The sequence below is a fragment of the Sebastes fasciatus genome, chromosome 9, assembly GCF_043250625.1.
Source record: "Sebastes fasciatus isolate fSebFas1 chromosome 9, fSebFas1.pri, whole genome shotgun sequence".
Lineage (NCBI taxonomy): Eukaryota > Metazoa > Chordata > Actinopteri > Perciformes > Sebastidae > Sebastes > Sebastes fasciatus.
This window is the reverse complement of record NC_133803.1, coordinates 9481988-9500988: the sequence shown is the minus strand read 5'-3', so window position 1 is coordinate 9500988 and position 19001 is coordinate 9481988. Positions and strand designations below refer to the sequence as shown.

General features: G+C 43.3%; 1 protein-coding gene across 3 annotated transcripts in view; it reads left to right on the top strand.

The window, feature by feature from the left end:
- lzts2a (leucine zipper, putative tumor suppressor 2a) overlaps positions 1 to 18941 on the top strand; it is a 52902-nt gene extending 33961 nt beyond the window's left edge. For 2 of the 3 annotated variants that reach the window (XM_074645891.1, XM_074645890.1), the window contains 7 exons: positions 10405 to 11058; positions 12158 to 12820; positions 13509 to 13631; positions 13801 to 13947; positions 14279 to 14794; positions 15718 to 15822; positions 15975 to 18941. In XM_074645891.1, the coding sequence (XP_074501992.1) occupies positions 10438 to 11058; positions 12158 to 12820; positions 13509 to 13631; positions 13801 to 13947; positions 14279 to 14794; positions 15718 to 15822; positions 15975 to 16157 (2358 nt within the window). In that variant the 5' untranslated portion in view covers positions 10405 to 10437 and the 3' untranslated portion in view covers positions 16158 to 18941. Of the gene's footprint in view, positions 1 to 5159; positions 5247 to 10404; positions 11059 to 12157; positions 12821 to 13508; positions 13632 to 13800; positions 13948 to 14278; positions 14795 to 15717; positions 15823 to 15974 lie in introns of those variants that run through there. The other variant, XM_074645892.1, reaches the window with a different exon arrangement.
- The last annotated feature ends 60 nt before the right edge of the window (positions 18942 to 19001 follow it).

Below are 19001 nucleotides of genomic sequence, written 5' to 3'. Positions count from 1 at the left end.
ACTCATTTCAAACAGGACCCTTAAATAAGCGTCTGATTGGCAGTTTGTGTCCCCAAATGACCATGGTGTTTTCACGAGGCTGCGTCGCTACTTTCATGTCATTGACGTCTACTGCATCCCATTTCAATAGATCGCTGGCTGCTCTCTCTGTCAACCCCCACAGGGACTTTGTGAGTTTCTCTGCAGTTAAATGTGTGTGAGTGATATAGAGAAAAAGAATCTAGGCTTCGTTCACCCCACTTCTCCAGCAGCCTCTCACGTCCGAATTGAGGCCAGATGCTTTGAGATGCTAAAGAGCCAAATTGTCTGCTGTCGGACTGTCACACACACACACACACACACCCACACACACACACACACACACACACACACACACACACACACACACACACACAAACTGACTCACTCATTCACCTATTCACTCTTTCTCTTTCTTCTTTCCTTCCTTTTCCCGCTCTCCCTGTCTCTCTCTATCTCAACTCGCCCCGTGCATGAAGAATGTGGGCCTCCGCTGCCATCGCAACGCTCCCAAACAGAGGGAGAAACTAAAGTCTGTAACAGCAACAACTCGGTTGTAAAAGGGGGGAAAAACCGGACTGTGGGAGGACCTGTTGCCAATTACTCCTGCACAGACTCACTTTTTTAGAAAACCTTATTTCTTCGTTTGTATCACCACAGAAAACCTGAACTCACAACTTTTGTTAAGCCACAACGTCAACCATGTTACTTTGCCAAAGAGGACAATATCTCTCTGGGTTGAGTGAAAAGAGACTTGGCAGTGAGGCGACGGGTTAATGAGGACTGAGTGGGTTTGCACGCATTCAACAATCTCAAACACACACACACACTGTGAGACCTTAAAGCCAAGCCATGTGGGGGTAGGTGACAGTGAGCGACCGCTCAGACAGACAGTCATTGTGTTGGAATGGAGGGATATTATAACCTCAGGTCTTCTGGCAAAACATGAAAAGACTTCAACTCATTTTACAGTGGAGTCGGCTGACTTCACTCCAGTACCATTCTCTTGCCTGTTTGAAGTTTTATTGTGGACTTTCAGTGAGTAGATGCGTGACAAATAAATGGGAGAGTGGATTAGGTGTGGAGTGATTGCCCTGCTGAGGTATTGTGTGTGTCAGTGTGTTGCTGCCTTGCCTGTACTTGTGGATTTTCTTTTGTTAGCAACCGCAGAGGATTATTGTGACTCACCTGATTTTCTCTCTACCTCAGTCTGTCTTCCTCGCTCTCTCCATCCACTGGGAACAATGGTCTCAGGATTAATCAAGGCCACCCAGGCTCTGTATACCAGAGTGGAATATTTCTGCTGGTCTGAACAAGCTCTCACCTCGACCCCACACTCTTTCAATCAGGGCTGTAGTACTCGAGTCCGGTCTCGAGTCCACTTTTTTTTTTAAAGTCTTGCACTTGTCTTGGACTCTCTTCACTTCACTGAAAAACCTGAGAATTGGACAGTAACAGTAGGATTCATGAGTCATGATCAAAGACAGTTTTTGTGTACACTTTTGTCCTCTTTGTCTCTCTCTCCTCAATGTTGTCGTGCACGACAGAGTCTGCATCACAAGGAATAATGGACTAATACATATAATATTAAACAGATGAAACATAATCCTCTTTCCCAACACAGATAGCCTACTTGTGTATTACATATATAGCCTGTTTCCCAGGAAGAAAAGGGAAAACACTATAGTTTAACACAAAGTTGAAACCTTATGAATTAATGGTTGTTTTAGGAGGTACTGTAGCACTCCTACTTCCTCGTCCATTCCTATTTGCATGAATAATAATCTCAATAAATACATTGAAAATGAAAATGTCCTTGCTTGTGGGCATATTGGGCGTAGTCCCGTGGTAGAAACGTAGCAAATATCGGATCAAATTCAAGGTTTATGAATTAGACTTTAATGATCCTCAAACCTAAATTCTATGCATCGATTAGTCTGATGTTAGAAGATGGATCAATATTGTTTATAGATCGATTATCCCTATCCATCCTAACTCCTTGATCACCATATAAGCAATGGAAAGACACTATTGCCTATTATGGTCTTGAACAGGACTCAATTTGCTCTGGGCTCGGTCTTGACTTGGTCTGGACTGCCTTAGGACTTGGTCTTGACTCGGACTCGACTGGACCTGGTCTTGGACTTGACTACAGCCCTGCTTTCAATCTCCTGCTTTATTGTAAGTGTTTAGGTACCACTAACTGACTACTGTTTTTGTGATCATGTTGTGAAACTCTACCGGGCGGGCAGTGACCACCCATTAAAGAAGCAGAAACGTTATACAAAGGCATTTTTTATTATGAATGGTTCTTATTATCGCTCGCATACTGATACTTTTGCCCTCGTCCATACAGTGCCTGCTCTGATCTGACAATTTTATACTTTCCACCTGTTGCTCTCTCCTCACACTGGCTTTGCCTTCGGTTAGTCACGCTGTGGTGCTGCTGTTAAAGAAGGGGCCGATGAAAATCTAGCTGCATAGACCAGTGAGCAGGGAGTCGTAGGAGAGAGAGGGGGATGGGAAAGAAAAGAGTGACAGGAGAGCAGTGGAGCAATAATCTACCACAGGAGGTAAGGAAGAGAGGAAAGGGATATGGGTGGAAATAGTCAGGAACAGGAAAGAAGGATGAAAGTAGAGGAAGAATGTGGAAGACCTAAAAAAACATTGTAGTTTGTTAGGGGGATGCCACCTCTACTAATGGTTAAAGCTGCACTAATCAATATTTTTATATTAACAGTGGATCAAATGGCTCAAGGTGAAAGAATTATCACCCAGCTCTGCAGTTCCCCTCAGCTCTACTGAGCGTTTTAGCATCTTTAAGCTCATTATTTTAGTGGTAAGGCGCATAAATTTTAATCCTTTGGTCCACACTCACCGCTCTCATACTGTAGCAGGCTGTTTTCACCCACAGCAGACTGTTTTCTTTGAAAAAGCTCTAAAAAAACAATTGTACACAACCTGCTCAGCAACAAACAGCAGGCAGACACAGTTAGTGAATAGATGGTAAACACAGTGGAGCATTTAGCAGCTAAAGGTGGAGACCAAAACAGAGTTAAAAGGAGAGTGAATATTGGACATATATGCGTGTTGGGTAGCCTCCACATGACTCCAAATGAAAGCTAATGTTGCTTCTTCTCTGCTGGATATGTAATTAAGCAAATGTTTGCTCACATGCTTGCAATACCAACTTAATATCAATGTGATAATATGTCAATGTTGTGCCAAAACATAAATGAATGCAAGTTTAATTCAGACAGATTTACAGAAAACTGAGGGTTTTAATTGAGTAATCATTTAAAGTTATAAAGTTAAAGCTCCTTTCCCACTGAACAAAACATCTGGCTTTTGTCTTCAGTGGAAAAGGTTACAATCGTCATTCATTCCCGTGACAAATGACTCTGCACACCCAAGTGGACACGCTAATTTGCGCCCCCTTTTCTGGCGCGATGCTATGTGACGCGCGTTGAAATGAATATATAATAAATTAAAAAAACAGGGATTTGGAATTGGAATTATTGCAATTTATTAATGTACGAAACATACAATTTATATGCTCTCCTCAACGCCACCAGACTCTATTGACAGAAACAGTAATTTTACCTCGCTGATCATTGTAAAAACACACTGCATTCAAACTTGACAGAAACAAAATAAAACTCATCAAAACCGTCTTTGTTAGTCTCTCCACTGTTCCAGCAATCACCAACTCTAGTTTGAGAGTTTGAAAGAGAGACTGAGTGAGTAATAGATATTTAAAAAAAAAGAAGTAACCCCCTTAACACTGAACTTTACTAACCCTGCTTCCAGTGCCGTCCGGTACGTCCATGACGTCAAAGGCAACGTGAAAAAACAAAAACAGAATGGCATACTTGTCTGCTGACAATTTGAAAGGAGTCTATCACCTATTTTTCGCGGGTTTTCCAGTAATTTTGGTGGAAAAGGGGTATAAGAGTGCCAAACATTTGCTGGTTCCAGCTTCTGCAATTTTATGAGCCAACACTGCAAACATTGCACTTATTGTAGCTTTGCTAGTATGTACGTTTTCCATGTTTTAACAGGCTTCCACGCAACAAATCTGCTGCCTTTGCTCTAATGTAGATCTCATGACAACATGCACCCATAATCTCTGGTTTTACAGGACTGAGGACGCTTCAGCTTGGTTTGTTTTCACATTGATGGCTCACATCGGCTGACACTGGAGTGTAGATTTCAGTTGTCATTTTTTTGTGTCTCTTATCATTTTACAATATCTGAAAGAGGCAGACATGTGGAAGGAAGATGATAAAAGAGAGAAAAGAAAACTTATATAAGTAATGTGTCCGGTGTTTGGCAGAAGAGGACATGGTTCAGATAGGAAATGATGTCTGCCTTCACCTTTGATTTTCCTGTTGGGAGATCTTAAGGTGCTCAGACCTCAGTGTCTGTGTGCTGGCCAAATAATGTCCAAACAGGATTATAGATGCCCGGTGTTCCCAAGAGCTCTGGCCTCTCTGGAGCCTCTCTTTGGGCTACCTGGTATTTGAATTCCCTTAAACCCCAGACCATCGCCCCCATCTCGCCCTTTGTGTTCTCACCCCCTAAACCCACTTCTCTTTCTTCTGCCTTATTCTCGCTTTTCTAACTCCGGAACCGCTCGGAGGTTGCGTGTGATTGTAAGGGGCGATCTGCTGCTGTGGGATAATGGGCTTCCTCTCCTGGGTAACACTGGCGGTATGAACAGACTTATCATAACGGGATTATTTCCCCGTCACAGACCCCACTTCTGGATCTTGTTAGAGAGCTACCTGGAAATCTCTTTCTTCTGTCAGTCCTGCTCTTACTCATCCAGGGCCAGTTGGTGACATGGGGGAGGGGGGGTAAACTCTCACAATCACTTGGTGTATTTCCAGTTCCTGTCAGAAGCAGTGAGGATGCATTTAAGACATTCAGCATCATTTGATAGTTTTAGAGTGTCAGGAAGCGGTGTAAAGTGGCCCTGGGTTGACCCCGTAATAGCTGGCTGCGACACTATTGGAGTTTATTTTTGAACGTCGAATCGAATGCCTCGCTGACAGAAACGCCTCATGAAAGACTATCACAATGATTTCAGGCACTTGAGATGTTTTCTATTTTTAGTGACGATGACTGGTTTTTCTCTGCCTGTCTTGCGCTGCTGACAGCAGAGGAGGATGTGTGTAATGAGGAAGGTGGAGGAAGCGGTGAGGGCGGATGGAGATGGAGGGATGGTAAAAGTATTTTCACTTTGTCAGAGGAATGCAGCCAAGAAGGGGAGGAGAAGTAAGGAGGGCTTCAATAACTTCAAGAAACAACCAGTGAGCAACATCAGACAGGGAAATTAGCTTTTGGGATTTGTTGCCCGAGTAGCCAGGACAAAAACAGACCCATGGAGGTCACAGGGGTGGGAGGGCAGAATCAGACCAGCTCTCCTCCACTCATCAGGGGGTCACAGGGTTAGGGCTGAGGGGGGTCACGGTTGACGGTCTCAGAGGGTTGTTAATTCTATTATCTCTGCCTGAGAGGTCCTTGTCAGGGCTGGGAGTGAAGAAGAGGTGGGCACGGCTGGATAAAAGGTGAAAGGAGGTTGTGAGGCGTGATTGTTTAGGCATGGGAAGAGATCACATACCACACATATCTTAATCTCCTTGACTCATGCGTACTCATGAAGTCTGTCTCCTCTCTTTCACTCCCTTCACACACTCACAGACATGCTCACAGTTTAGGCAATGTATCGTCAACTGGCAAGAATTGAACCACCCTGCTGAGTGACTGATTAATGAATAATTAGGCCAAACCTGTTTTTTTTTTCCTCAATTCCCGTGTATCAGATGCCTTTTGGTCCGACAGCCACTTTGTTTGGAGCATACTGAGGCTCCCAGAATATAAGCTGTTGTTTCACAATATTGTGCTATACTTAAATGCTTTTTGTTTGTTTTTGAATGTGAAAGAGTTTGCAACACACATATTTCAGAGGATTCTGGCAATAAATCTCAATCTGATTTAATTGTTCAAACCGATATCATGCCAAAGCGTGTAACAGACCCGCCTGTCCACCAGCGGAGTGCGTGTCAGTGTCACGTTTTGCCTCTCTGAGGCGTGAATATTACACGTGTGTATGAAGGTGCAGTACCAGCAGGAGGCAACAAGAACACTTACTTAGGTTTAGGCAACAAAACCACTTACGCGGGGCACACAATACACGAGAATTAAGCTGATTTAAGCTGATTTTGGGCCAGATTCCCCCCTCCCGACAATGGTCAGCAGAACCCCAATTTTTTCGATGGTTCTAAAGATTATCTTTCCAGATATTATGTGGTTTGAGGTATGTTAAGAGTGTTTTTACATCCCCTAATTGGCTCGAAGTTCATTTTGCCCGCACTGATTTCAAATCATACGATCGGATATCCTGTTGTGTGAAGACAGCAGATTACGCAGTCACGTGGGAAAGAACGATAGCCTATTGAGAACCAAACTGACTGAAGAAGGAAGGACAACAACCGCCGTCATGGCGGCTGCGGCTAATGCGAAACGTAAAGTATAAAGTTGTAGTAAGACGGACCTCAGAAATGGAGGACCAACTTGTTGATTTGTGGCAAGTGTTAATGTAACGTGTCTCCATGATTTCATCCATATTCTTTCTTTTTTCTTCGTGAATTTCCAGTACAAAGTAGTGCAAAAACTTACATCGTTGTCAACCACCATGTTTGTTTACAGTAAAAGTCACGTTTTGATCGCAAGAGATTTCACAAGATTTCAGTTTTTTTTTAAATAGGTCTCTTGTTGTACATAAGTGGAATCTGTTAGTGCGTGGTGTGGTGTTTTGGCCAAATCGTTGCTCACCACACACTATAAGAACAAAAGTGTTAATACATACGCACAATAAGTAAGGAAACAACATAACATCACTACGGAAAACACGTGACAACCGTCACTAACGTAACTTACAAAACAAAACACTGGTCTCAAACACCGGCCTCCTGGTTGCACCCATCCGCCTCCCCTCCCGCCCGCCATCAGCGGCCTTTCTCCCTTTTTATTCTATGTCATTACATTGCAGTCAGTACAGAATACACGTGTGAAAATGACACGCCTAAAACAAGAACTCCTTCTTATTACGCGCTTTTGCCTTGCGCATTATTGTGTCATTTACACGCCTTTTTTGTGCAACCGGGCTGTGTTGTTTGGTTAAATTGTGCTTCAATAAACAAAACAATAACTTCTTATTTCCAAAACTTTCAATCATCAGACTATTTTGTATTCAGGACTTGCATGAATGATGTGCGCCCCGTTGATGTATCCAGGCTTTTTGTGTGTGTGTGTGTGTGTGTGTGTGTGTGTGTGTGGATGTTCATGTACATGCACATCGCTATGTGTGTGTGTGTGTGTGTGTGTGTGTGTGTGTGTGTGTGTGTGTGTGTGTGTGTGTGTGTGTGTGTGTGTGTGTGTGTGTGTGTGTGTGTGTGTGGATGTTCATGTACATGTACATGCACATCACTGTGTGTGTGTGTGCGTGTATGAGTGTCAATCTGTGTGATTGTGTTAGTCCTGGCAGACATAGCTGGCATGGATTATTCCACTTGGCCAGACGGATTTGGGCTTGGCACGACAGACCGAGGATACGTGTCCCCTCTCCGTCCCCTCCTCCCCCGGGAAACTAACACTGATAATACTATCTGCAAATGGACGACTTAATCTGCTGCCACTTTTCTGTGTTGTTAATAATATGTATCCATGTTTCTCATCCTAAAAATAGTGCAGTGACCAAGTGAGGCTATTATTCCTTTCTTCAAAGATGTTTTTGATAGGCGTAGGAGCACTGTGATCATGAAACAGTGAAGCGACTAGTTTTCAAACTCCTTCAGAAGTAACACACGGATGACTGCTCACCAGGTTCAGACAGGGACATTCAAGAAAATCACAGAGCAGCTGCAGATGGCGATGACCGTGACTCATTCTCTCTCTCTCTCTCTCCCTCTGTCTGTCATCCTCAGTTTCGACTAAATCCATCCATTTTTTCCTCTTCCTGCCTCGCTAATGACATTGACAGTTATCAGTGGCGTCACCAGAGACATAGAGTGTATTTAATGAGGGATGAGCCTTCGCTGGGTCTGGGGACGTGCTCCCCCACGAGACATGTTTCAAATAAACAGCTGTTAAGTGGCTGTAGCTAATGAGGTTTGCGAGTGGCAACAGGCCTAAAATCAACAAATAATTCGGCTTCATTGTTGCAAAGAAGATTGTGTTTAATTGTAATAAGTTTTTATGTAAAGTAAATGTGTCACATTTTGATATTGCAAATATTACGTTAAGAATATTATGATAACATTATGCATTTAATCATTTTGCATTTAACCATTTTAATTTGAACAATTTAAGGATAATGATAAGATAATTAGCCCTACAATTCAAAGCTAATTTACCACATAATGAGTCTCATTCACATATTTTTAACACATGGATGAAATGCTAAGCACAAATCACATTAGCGACTGTCAAGAACCGTGGTAATCATGTTTCCTGTTTAGTTAAAGCATAGTACTTCCACAGTAGGAAACGCAGGTGTAAGTAGTAAAGTTATAAATGGCTGATTTCCAGGTATTGTGCGTGCTTTCTCACTGTCACACCGTCACGGCTCACTGTGACACTTGGATAGAACAGAGCCAATTCCAATGACTCCATTGCCATGGATGTATGAAGAGACGTCTGTAAATCAGAGGATTTTTTTTTTTTTTTAGGTGTATCAACTTCCCAGTATGAACACTTTAATATCCCTCATTTAAATCGTTATGTCCTAAAAGTTGTAAAATTAACTAATAGCTGAATCCAGAGTTATTTTCCTCTGCATAATGAACGTGCATCAGACCCATGGGACTGCACCGCTCTGCACGTTGACATATCCGGTTAGCTGCTTGTATGTGACTATTATAATGGATATATTGTCTGTAATTCATCACTTTTATTATCTTATAATACACCCGTGGGCTGTATGCTGTAAGCCTGTACCGTGGTGGATGTATTAACGTCTCTGTTCCCAAACAACCAGCTATCGGCCAGTAGCTAGTAGTGCTAGTAGCATGACATCAACGGAATTTAATGTAGTTGTAGGCTATTTACTAACACGCAGGGCATAACCTCTTATACATCCATGGTCTGTGGTATATTGTACATCTAGATTTTGGAGGTCCTTGACGTGAAAAAGTTTGAGATTGCTCTCAAAATCTGTGTGCTGGATTTTTCTAACTTCCATTTATGTCCATCGTTCACTTTATGCTCCTCTGGGAAGCGGCCGGGCAAAAAAGTCTAATAAATAAATAAGTAAGTAAGTAAATAGTTACTGTATAATAGTATGCATATTTATAATATTTGTATTGTTCAACGCAGGCCATTTCAGTAGAGACATTAAGATTATACAGAGTAGAAAAAATTTGTTTTACTTTTGTACGGCACTTTGCTCTGCTGCTGAGCGCTGATGTTGCAATGGAACGAACAATTGACTTTCACTTCTTAGCAACATAAGTTGTTTGGTTAAATGATATGCAGCCATCATTAATTTAATTATTTACACCTGTGCTTTTCTTACTGTGACAAGTCAAAATGTCTTCCATGAAAAAGACCTATTATCTACTATATCACAAACGCATGTGTCACTGATAATGTTAGCGAGGGCCTGTTCCATTCAAGTGTGACAATAGGGTCCTGAAACCGGAACACATAGATGGAATCATTAATGACAGCAATGCAGTTGCACCTGTGTTTGATGAGTTAAACTATCCATTGTTTTTTTTCCTCACTGTCCTGAATAGCTGTGTCTATCTCTGGAAATATATATGGAAAATACAACTCAATAGTAAACTCAATTTTCTAATCTTTACTGAGTCAAACCAGCTGCTGGTCAGTAATAGCTCAGAATACAAACACTTTTAATTAAACTGCTTGCACATTTTCTTTACTGCCTACTTAGAGAAATCAATGAGAAAGCTCTGAGTCATTGGTGAATTTCTTTTGAAGATATTTTGATATTAGGTGTCAGTTTTCATCGTATCATCTCTTTATCTTTATGTGTGGCTGTGCGACCACAATCCACACTGCTGTACCTGAGTTTCACTGGTTTCAGCTCTGTACAAAAGTCTTTGCTGGGACCTAGTGCCAGCCCTGTTTGTGTATGTTGTGAGTCTACGTCAAATGTTTGCTTAATAAATGACTCAGAAAAGGCATACACTTGGTTGTGACGTCTTTGGCAGTTAGAAGAAAGTATTATGTCTTGGAAACATTGAATGAAAAACCTTGTATGCTTGGGTACAACTCTCCCACAGAGCATGTGTAATAATCACATCTGTTGTATATATTATGAATACATTTTTTTCTCCTTATTTTCTCTCTCATCAGAGTGTTTGGTGTGTCTGACGCCGTCAGGGTGCCATGGCTCTGGTTCAGGCCCTACCTTTGACCGTGACTGACCACCCAAATCTAGGTCTTGACGTCCAGCAGTGCCGGCCACTATCATCCCACTCCCCCTCAGGCTCCTGCCCCGGCCCCTGCGGGCCTTGCAGCCCCGGGACAGCCATGGGTTCTGTCAGCAGCCTCATATCAGGCCGAACGTATCAGGAGAGACACTGCCGGGCCGCCAGCGAATTCACCACCAAGTCCCGCCGCTCCACGCCGGCTACCAGCTGCTTCCGACTCCAGGATAACACCCTCCGCAGCGGGAGCTCCCTGGAGCAGCTGCTGGTCATCAGCAACCAAACGCTTCCCCATGCCCAGGTTCTGCCTCCACCGCTGCCCACCAAGAAGCAGCCCCGGCCCGGTAACTCTGCCGGGACAGGCGGTGTAACGGTTGCTGGAGCAATAGGTGGTAGCACTAATGGGAGCTCTGGGTATGTGAGCGACGAGGTGGTGGTTGGAGACTGGAACGACAACGTGGTGCTGGTGGCTGCAAGCCCCTGCAGTGACTCGGAGGACCAAAGGGACAACAGGACTCGGAACGGCAACATTGGAGGGCCTCCTCCCAAACTCATCCCGGTGTCCGGACAGTTAGAGAAGGTAAGAGGAGTAGACTGTAAGGCTAGAGCAATAAATATATTTAGCTTATTGCAGGTATGTCAAGTACTGTATATGTTGGCGAGAGCATAGATAACAGCATCAGTTCCCTGTCGGAAACATAGACTGTATAGCTGTCTGACGGCAAGGTACACCGGTGAAAATATTCAACCGACCGTCATTTAATATACACTGACTATTGATAAGTACCTCATACAACCCCACTTCAAAATACACAAACTATCCCTTTAATATTTTGTAGGCAACATACATTTGGGGCAATAAAGTGAAATAGAAAGTAGAAACACTACCTCACAGGAAGGGTTTAAACGGCTTTCATCGTACACTGAATCCCTACCAGCTCCGTAACTGCTGCTGTGTAGATGACCATGACCTCTGACCTGAAGATATTTAAAGGAAAGTGTCTTCTTTAATTACAGCTCAAGATTACCTGTTGTGACATTAAATATCATAGCGAGGACTCTTTTTTTTCTCCGCTCTCCCTGAAACACACACACCAGTGTGAGCATTTCTGCAGCATGTGCTGACATGTTTTACAGCGGATTACGTCAGCTGTCTAATTGGCTATTTACTTCCATCGATCCGGAGGGAAGCTTAATCACTGGCCTGGCGGGCTCAGATGGATCAATTGACAGCTCCTCACCTTGCAGACACATCATGATCGATGTCAGAGCTTGCTTACATTCACTGACGTATTTAGTGAACCCTGAGGAAGATCATTAAGAAAAACGCTTACGGAACATGTGAGGAGCTTTCACCCCCTCTGTCTTTGTCTCGCCTCTTCCTCCACTCTTCTCCCTCCTCCTTGTTTCTCTGCCCTTTAATCAGATTTTCTCTGTCCTCTCGCTCTCTTTCCTGTCTCTCTATATCTTAGATGATATGAAAGTCATTAAGGAAATTGCTTAACGAAGCCCATGAATATCAATTAAACCAAATTAAACTAATCAGAGCCTGGAGGGATGACCTGCCAGCATATCACTCACCCCTCTCTAATGAGTTTTATTCAGCCGTTGCTAATTAGCACAGCTTAGCTTTTATCAATCACTAATGCTGTTTTTTTTATATAATTATGTACTTTTAGAACATGGAGAAAGTGCTGATCCGTCCTACAGCGTTCAAACCTGTCGTTCCCAAGAATCGCCACTCCGTGCAGTACTTGTCACCGCGGCCAGGTGGCGGCAGTCTGTCAGAGAGCCAGGCCAGCCTTAACCTCCTGCTGCCCCTCGGAGGATCCAACATCGCCAGCGGCCCCAACGTCATTGGAGGGAGCAGCAGCTCCAGCACTGAAGGGAAGCGCAACTCCTACAGCGGAGGTCGCAATGCTCGGAACAGCCAGTCCTGCTCCATGTCAGATTCAGGGAGGAATTCCCTCTCCAGCCTCCCTACTCACAGCAGCACAGGCTACAGTCTGGCCCCCAGTGAAGGCTCCAGCTCCGGGTCTGGCTCCGGGGGCCAGCTGGAGCCCGTGCAAGGCCTGGGCCGAAACACTTCAGGTGGAAGTGGGAGCCATGGCCATACTAACTCAGACAGTGGGCGTTCTTCGTCCAGCAAGAGCACAGGCTCGGGGTCGCTAAGTGGGCGCGGGCAGCCCCTGTCGGACAGCGGGTCCTGTGGCCACTCGCCGCCACCCGTGGAGGGCTACGAGGCGGTGGTGAGGGAGCTGGAAGAGAAGCTGAGGGAACGAGACCTGGAGCTCCAGCAGCTCCGGGAAAATCTGGATGAGAATGAAGCTGCCATCTGCCAGGTGAGACATAAAGACACTCACCTCACCACTGGACCAAACCTCCCTTTAAAAGCAGGGTGGGCGATCTTGAGAAACTAGTAAGAGTGCACTAGATTTTTAAAAATGATCCAGCTAAAAAAAAACAGCTCGGTGTTGCCAACTCTTTTCCAATGAAAGTAGCGAGCAGCACTGGCTCCAAAAGTCCCTAACTCTAGAGAGAAAGTCACCAATTCGGCGACACTGACAGTCCGTTGCTTCAAGTCTCCATCCAAAGCCACTCCCCCAAAATGATCATTAAGAATATAAACATATCATAATGAACATGACTATTGAACATGGCTATTGTTATTACTTACAACTGTCAAGCTAGCAGATTGTGGAAGACTCCGGTGACGCACAATGAGTGCGCGGGTAGAGTGCACGCAGACAGGTAGGCCGTCCAATCATTACATTCAGGCCGAATAAAAACATTGGACGGGTTTATTACAGTCCTGCAGCCACAGATACTGGATTTTTCTTTTTTTTCCCTCAGAGCATATGATTTATTGATTGCTGTCGGGATGTAAAGAGAATTTCAACTAATATACCAAAAAAAAAATTCTAAAATCTACCAAACCTTCCTTTAAAACACCAAATGAATAACAATATGACGTTAGCTCAGATGAAACACTGACCTCTGACCTCTCACCAATGTCTTCTGCTCTGAAAGGTGTATGAGGAGAAGCAGCGTCGCTGTGAAAGAGAGATGGAGGAACTGAGACAAAGCTGTGCATCGAAGATGAAGCAGGCTTCTCAGAAGGCCCAGAGGGCGCAGCAGGTGCTACAGTTACAGGTACGCTAAGTGCTTAAAACCCCTTTTAACACTGAGAGAGATTTTCAAAATGTTACTTTGCTCGTCTTGTATTTTAGTTGTGAGTCTGGAGATTCTTTCTTTGAGGGTGCATGTCTTCTGTTTCAGTATGTCAGGCAGTTGTAAAATGTGGATCTGTGTGTGTCGTCAGGTATTTCAACTACAGCAAGAGAAAAAGAAGCTGCAGGAGGACTTCTCCTCTCTGCTGCAGGACAGAGAGACGCTGGAAAGGAGGTGTGCCACCATCCAGAGGGAGCAGACCCAGCTGGGGCCACGTCTGGAAGAGACAAAGTGGGAGGTGAGTGAGAGTCAGACACTGGAGAGGTGTTGGGTCAGAGTGATTAAAGTGATTAAAGGTGCCGTGTGAACTGCAACATCCCTCTTTCAGTCTGGCAGGGGATCTTTGCCTTGACTCACTAATTAAAGCATTAAATGCCCCCAAAAGAAAGGTGTCAGAGGAGACACCTTAAATTAACCTTATAAGCTTATAAGCTTGAAAGAATCTGAGGTTTAACTTGAAGGAGAGAGCAAATCCAAAATATCAGTTTGTAATCTGCCATTAGAGACTGTTTGTTCTGTATTTTCAGCACTTCCACCTCTCTCTGACTCACTTGCTCTTGACTCTTCAGGTGTGTCAGAAGTCAGGAGAGATCTCCCTCCTGAAGCAGCAGTTGAAGGAGATCCAGTCGGAGCTCAGCCAGAAGGCCGGAGACATCGTGATGCTGAAGGCCCAGCTGAGAGAAGCCCGCTCCGAGCTGCAAGCCAGCCAGGCTCGATCCCACGAGGCCGCGGCGGCTGTGCGGACGCGATCTCTGGAGCTGGAAGTCTGCGAGAACGAGCTCCAGAGGCGCAAGAGCGAAGCCGAGCTGCTCCGGGAAAAGGTGGGCCGTCTGGAAGAGGAGTCGGTCCGCCTCCGTGACACTCTGTCCAATCACAGTGTACACTCCCTACCTGGAAATCTAACCATGAAGGGGCACAGCATGGGCCTCTCCCTCCAGCAGGGTAGAGGCATGTCAGGAAGGGGCGGTCCCAGTCCGTCTTTGTACCGGGACGCAGATGAGACTCATCTGGTCTGGGGAGGGGAGAGTGATGAAGCCAAGGCTCAGAGGCAGAATGCAGAAGCAGTGTTGGGACTCAGACAACAGGTACAAAAGCTCTACTACAACTTTTCCAGGCATAAGTAATGAAAATGTCTACTGCGTTTCTTACTTTTTATTCCATATTTATGAAGAACTAAAAAATATGATAAGCTTCATAAGATATAATCCATTGTTATAGATTAAACTACAAAACAGTATAAAAAGTAGTTAAAAATGGCTCCACCTTGACTATTAATGACATCCAAATGCTGCTTACATGTTAATGCATCAGTATTAAAAAGTTAACAATATAATATATAATAATACAACAATCACATGTACATTTTTTCTGCATAATGTGTACCTTCAAATTTGAAACTCAAAAGCACATGCTGGTAATACTTCTGTACTTGCTAAAATAAGATTTGCCTGCAATGCTGTTTTTTACACTGTTGTATTACTTTCACTTAAGTATAGGAACTACTTTTCTCATACACCATTCGTAGCTATACCTATGAAAAGTAATGCACTGTAATTCGTATATATTCTACGCAATCAATTTGTATGTAATCCACGTAATCGTAAACCAGGAAGTATAAAGAGCAACAAACTCATAGGATTTTCGCCCAGGAGACTGACATTCGTGCCCTGTGTGAAATCAAAAGTCAAAGTTGATTTATTTGTCACGTAACTTCCGTAATTAAGTTACGCCACTTCCGCAGTTATTTTAACCCAAACCACGATCTTTTCCTAAACCTAACTAAGTAGTTTCCTGCGAAGACGGAAGTTTATTTTGAAATGACTGTTTGCATGTAACGAGCGGAATGTGACACGTGTGGCCGGACACTCGTAGGTAAACACATGAAGAATTAGGACTTTTCGTAAGATATCAAATGAACTGTTGAGGATGTGAGGATATGTTGACTAAATACATCTTCCACCAGTGAAACGGTGCAGTTTATAACATTTCTTCTATCGTTTTTTCTCAGGTGGACAGGCTGAAGGCTGAACTTATATACGAGAGGAGGACTAGCGAGGAGCAACTGTCACGGTTTGAGACTGAGAGGAGGGTGTGGCAGGAGGAGAAGGAAAAGGTAAAAAGGAGGAAGGAAAAATGACTTTTAATCTGTCATTTTTAATTCAGTGTCATACATGTCCAGATGGATAGGGCTATCGAACACATTTTAAAGCTTCCTCTGATCCTCCCTACTGATTTACTTACTTTACCGTACTTCCCTCCACCCAGGTAATCCGCTACCAGAAACAGCTGCAGCAGAACTACATCCAGATGTACCGTCGAAACCGGGATCTCGAGCGAGTGATGAGGGAGCTGAGTCTTGAGCTGGAGAACAGGGACATGGAGGACTATGAAGTTCACAGTGGCAGTAATGACATCCACTTTGAGGAAATTACCGCCACTGAGATCTAAAAACACACACACACACTTACAGTAATATGTGCACAGAAACATGGAACCACAACTCACAAAAGACTCTGAGGATGCAAACCAAACATTAAACTCCGGGCCAAACACTGCACTACCTTCAACATGGCTTTACCTGGACCACTGAGCGAGCACTCGCCACTCGTCACTGTCAAAAGGGAGATCTCCCAAAGGTGCATTCTTACTTCCTGCTAAGTACTCCAATAAATCCTTATAAAGTGTCCCCTTGGGCGCTTTTAACAGGTTTTACTCCACTACAAAGCCAGCACAAAGACTTCTTTCCTTCTGTGGGAGCAAAAGCGGTGAAGAAAGTGTTTCTTCCTCAGACCACGTTCAAATCAGGGTATTGGAAATCGTCGGGGACTTGAAGCAAAAAAAAATGTTACTACAGGCACAGCAGTCACCCCTTTCTCGGTAGCACACAAACACCCTGCCACCAGCATGCATGTATCATGACAGCAGTCCCATCAACATCACCGCTGCTGGCTGTTAATGATGAGCTCATCAACCGTCCACACAACAACAACAACAGCTGCACTACTAGTCCTCCAAGTAACTGCTGACATGAAAAATAATTATCAGCAGTTCATTTTTACAAATGATAAAAGGATGAGAATATTTTTGTTCTTCTTGTGCTCTATTTCCTCAGCAGAGTGCATTTGAAAAGAAAAGAAAAGAATGTATTATGACTGTTATCACACCAGAGAAATGCAGTATAAATGGTCACCACCGGCAATGAAACAATCTGCTCATGAAGGGAAACAGTGTCATTTTTGCACAACTTTCCTGTGCTCTTTTGTTCGTTCTTGTGATGCAAATCGTCAAACTTCAACAAACCAGTTTTGACGTTCACATGTGGACATCCCAATCTGTCATTTACCCCAAACCACAGAGGACACAAAAACCAAGCGTTCAAAGGACGCTGCTCGTGTTTTCCACCAACTCGACCAGTGTGTCAACTCAGTCAGACAACGCAGCAAGCTCTGACATAAACATTTACATTTTACTATTATGTAGCACTAGGAAGCAGACTGTAGCATGGGAGACATCACCAGGATGGTGCTGATTCTCCTCTCTCTCTTTCTGCCTTTGTCTCTATGTCTGCTCTCTCTCTTTCCATCTCTTTCTCTGCTTCTTACTCAGCTATTTTTATAACAGTCGGTATCAGGAAACTAAAAATGGAGCATATTCTTCTAGTTTGGTCGTCACATCGCTGAGGGATTTAAGGCATGCTTATTCAGAGTTTCCGTTTATTCTCCTTCATTCCCATTAGTGCTCTTTATTTAGCTCTTGGCAGCCCAAAGCCAAATACCACTTTTTAAAGTCTTCCTAGTCTCCCCGAGACTATAATCTTCACTGACTGCTATACAGGTAGCAAGACTGGCATGCCTGCATGTCTTTGTTGTATCAGATTTCAGAGGTTCAGATAGCGGTGAGATGAGAATTTGCAGATGCAATAGCTCCAGCGCTGAATGTCCTCGATGCGGGTCGGCTGGGGAGCATGTTAAGCTGTTTTCTCGCAGTATTATGCAGGGCTGTGTATAACACTGAGCATGGCGGGTCTCTACGGAAACAAAAGTAGCGGGCTGAGAACTTTTATTTTACAAAGAGTCTATATCAAGGAATAATAGTTAAATGGAAATCTATATAATGGAGGAGATGTTGTATATTTTTTTATATATAGCACCTGAAGATATTTTGTTGTAGTACCGATATAAGTGTGGGTTTAATATACAAAGTATAAAGACTTCTATATCACATACCAATATTTCAAATGACGGATCAGTTGTAAATGGAGGCGGCAGCATAGAAAGAGTGCACCTAATACTGTAATGCATGAAAATATGTTTACATTACATAACCCGTGTGACACAAACATACTCTGATGACCAAACTTTGCAGCTGATAAACACAGTTTGGAGTCTTTCTTTCAGACGCCGTTTTGATCTGTTATCTCTCCATTTTGATTGATCTTTCATTTGATCGTCAGTATCATAATATCGCACCGGTTCATGTTTGTTCATCGTTGGGTTTCGTGCTCGTTTCGTTAGTTTATAAAAGGTCATTTTTGAGTGACTTCTTGAGGTCGGAGCTGATGCAAACCAAGAAAGTGTTACGTTTCCTGTACTTGGAAATTCAGTCGAACCCCTTTCAGAAAATTTGATCAGTGTTTGATCAGTCTATATTTTGCATGACCTTACCACATTCACTGTGGTTTGAGAGATTTTGTAGATTATTCAAATTCTGCATATTAACATAAAGCCATGGGAAGTGACTTTGAATGGAACAAGTTGGGTTTGTCCAACCATATTTAATTTGCTACCCAGACCTAGACTGTTACTCACTTCACCACAGATGCAGCACAGGTACAGATCAACAACAAACACAGGTGATGCAAACCAAACTGAAAAGTACCGTGTGCATCCCGGACTTCCGTCTTTTCACTCACATCTCTTCATCGTTGCATAACCGTTTTCTGTGTAAATATGTAAAACACTAAATAGTATAATAACAGAGTGACATTGTCTTTTATTTAGACAAAATATCTATTTCAAATGTAGCCACTGTGACTAGACCAAAGCAACGTAACACATTTTTCTTTTTTTTGTGGCATTTTTCTCATCCTTTTGTGTGCATTTTTTTATGTTTACTTACGTTGTGTCTTCAGTAATTCATAAAGTACGTAGTTGTTCATGTATATTTTTATGTGTACATTTCTTGTACAAATGACTGTGTTTTTAATTAAAGAACAAGTTGTCACACCTTAAAGTTGATGTAACTGCTTTTTTACCTGAAACACATCAAGTGTAAACAAAATATACTGAATGA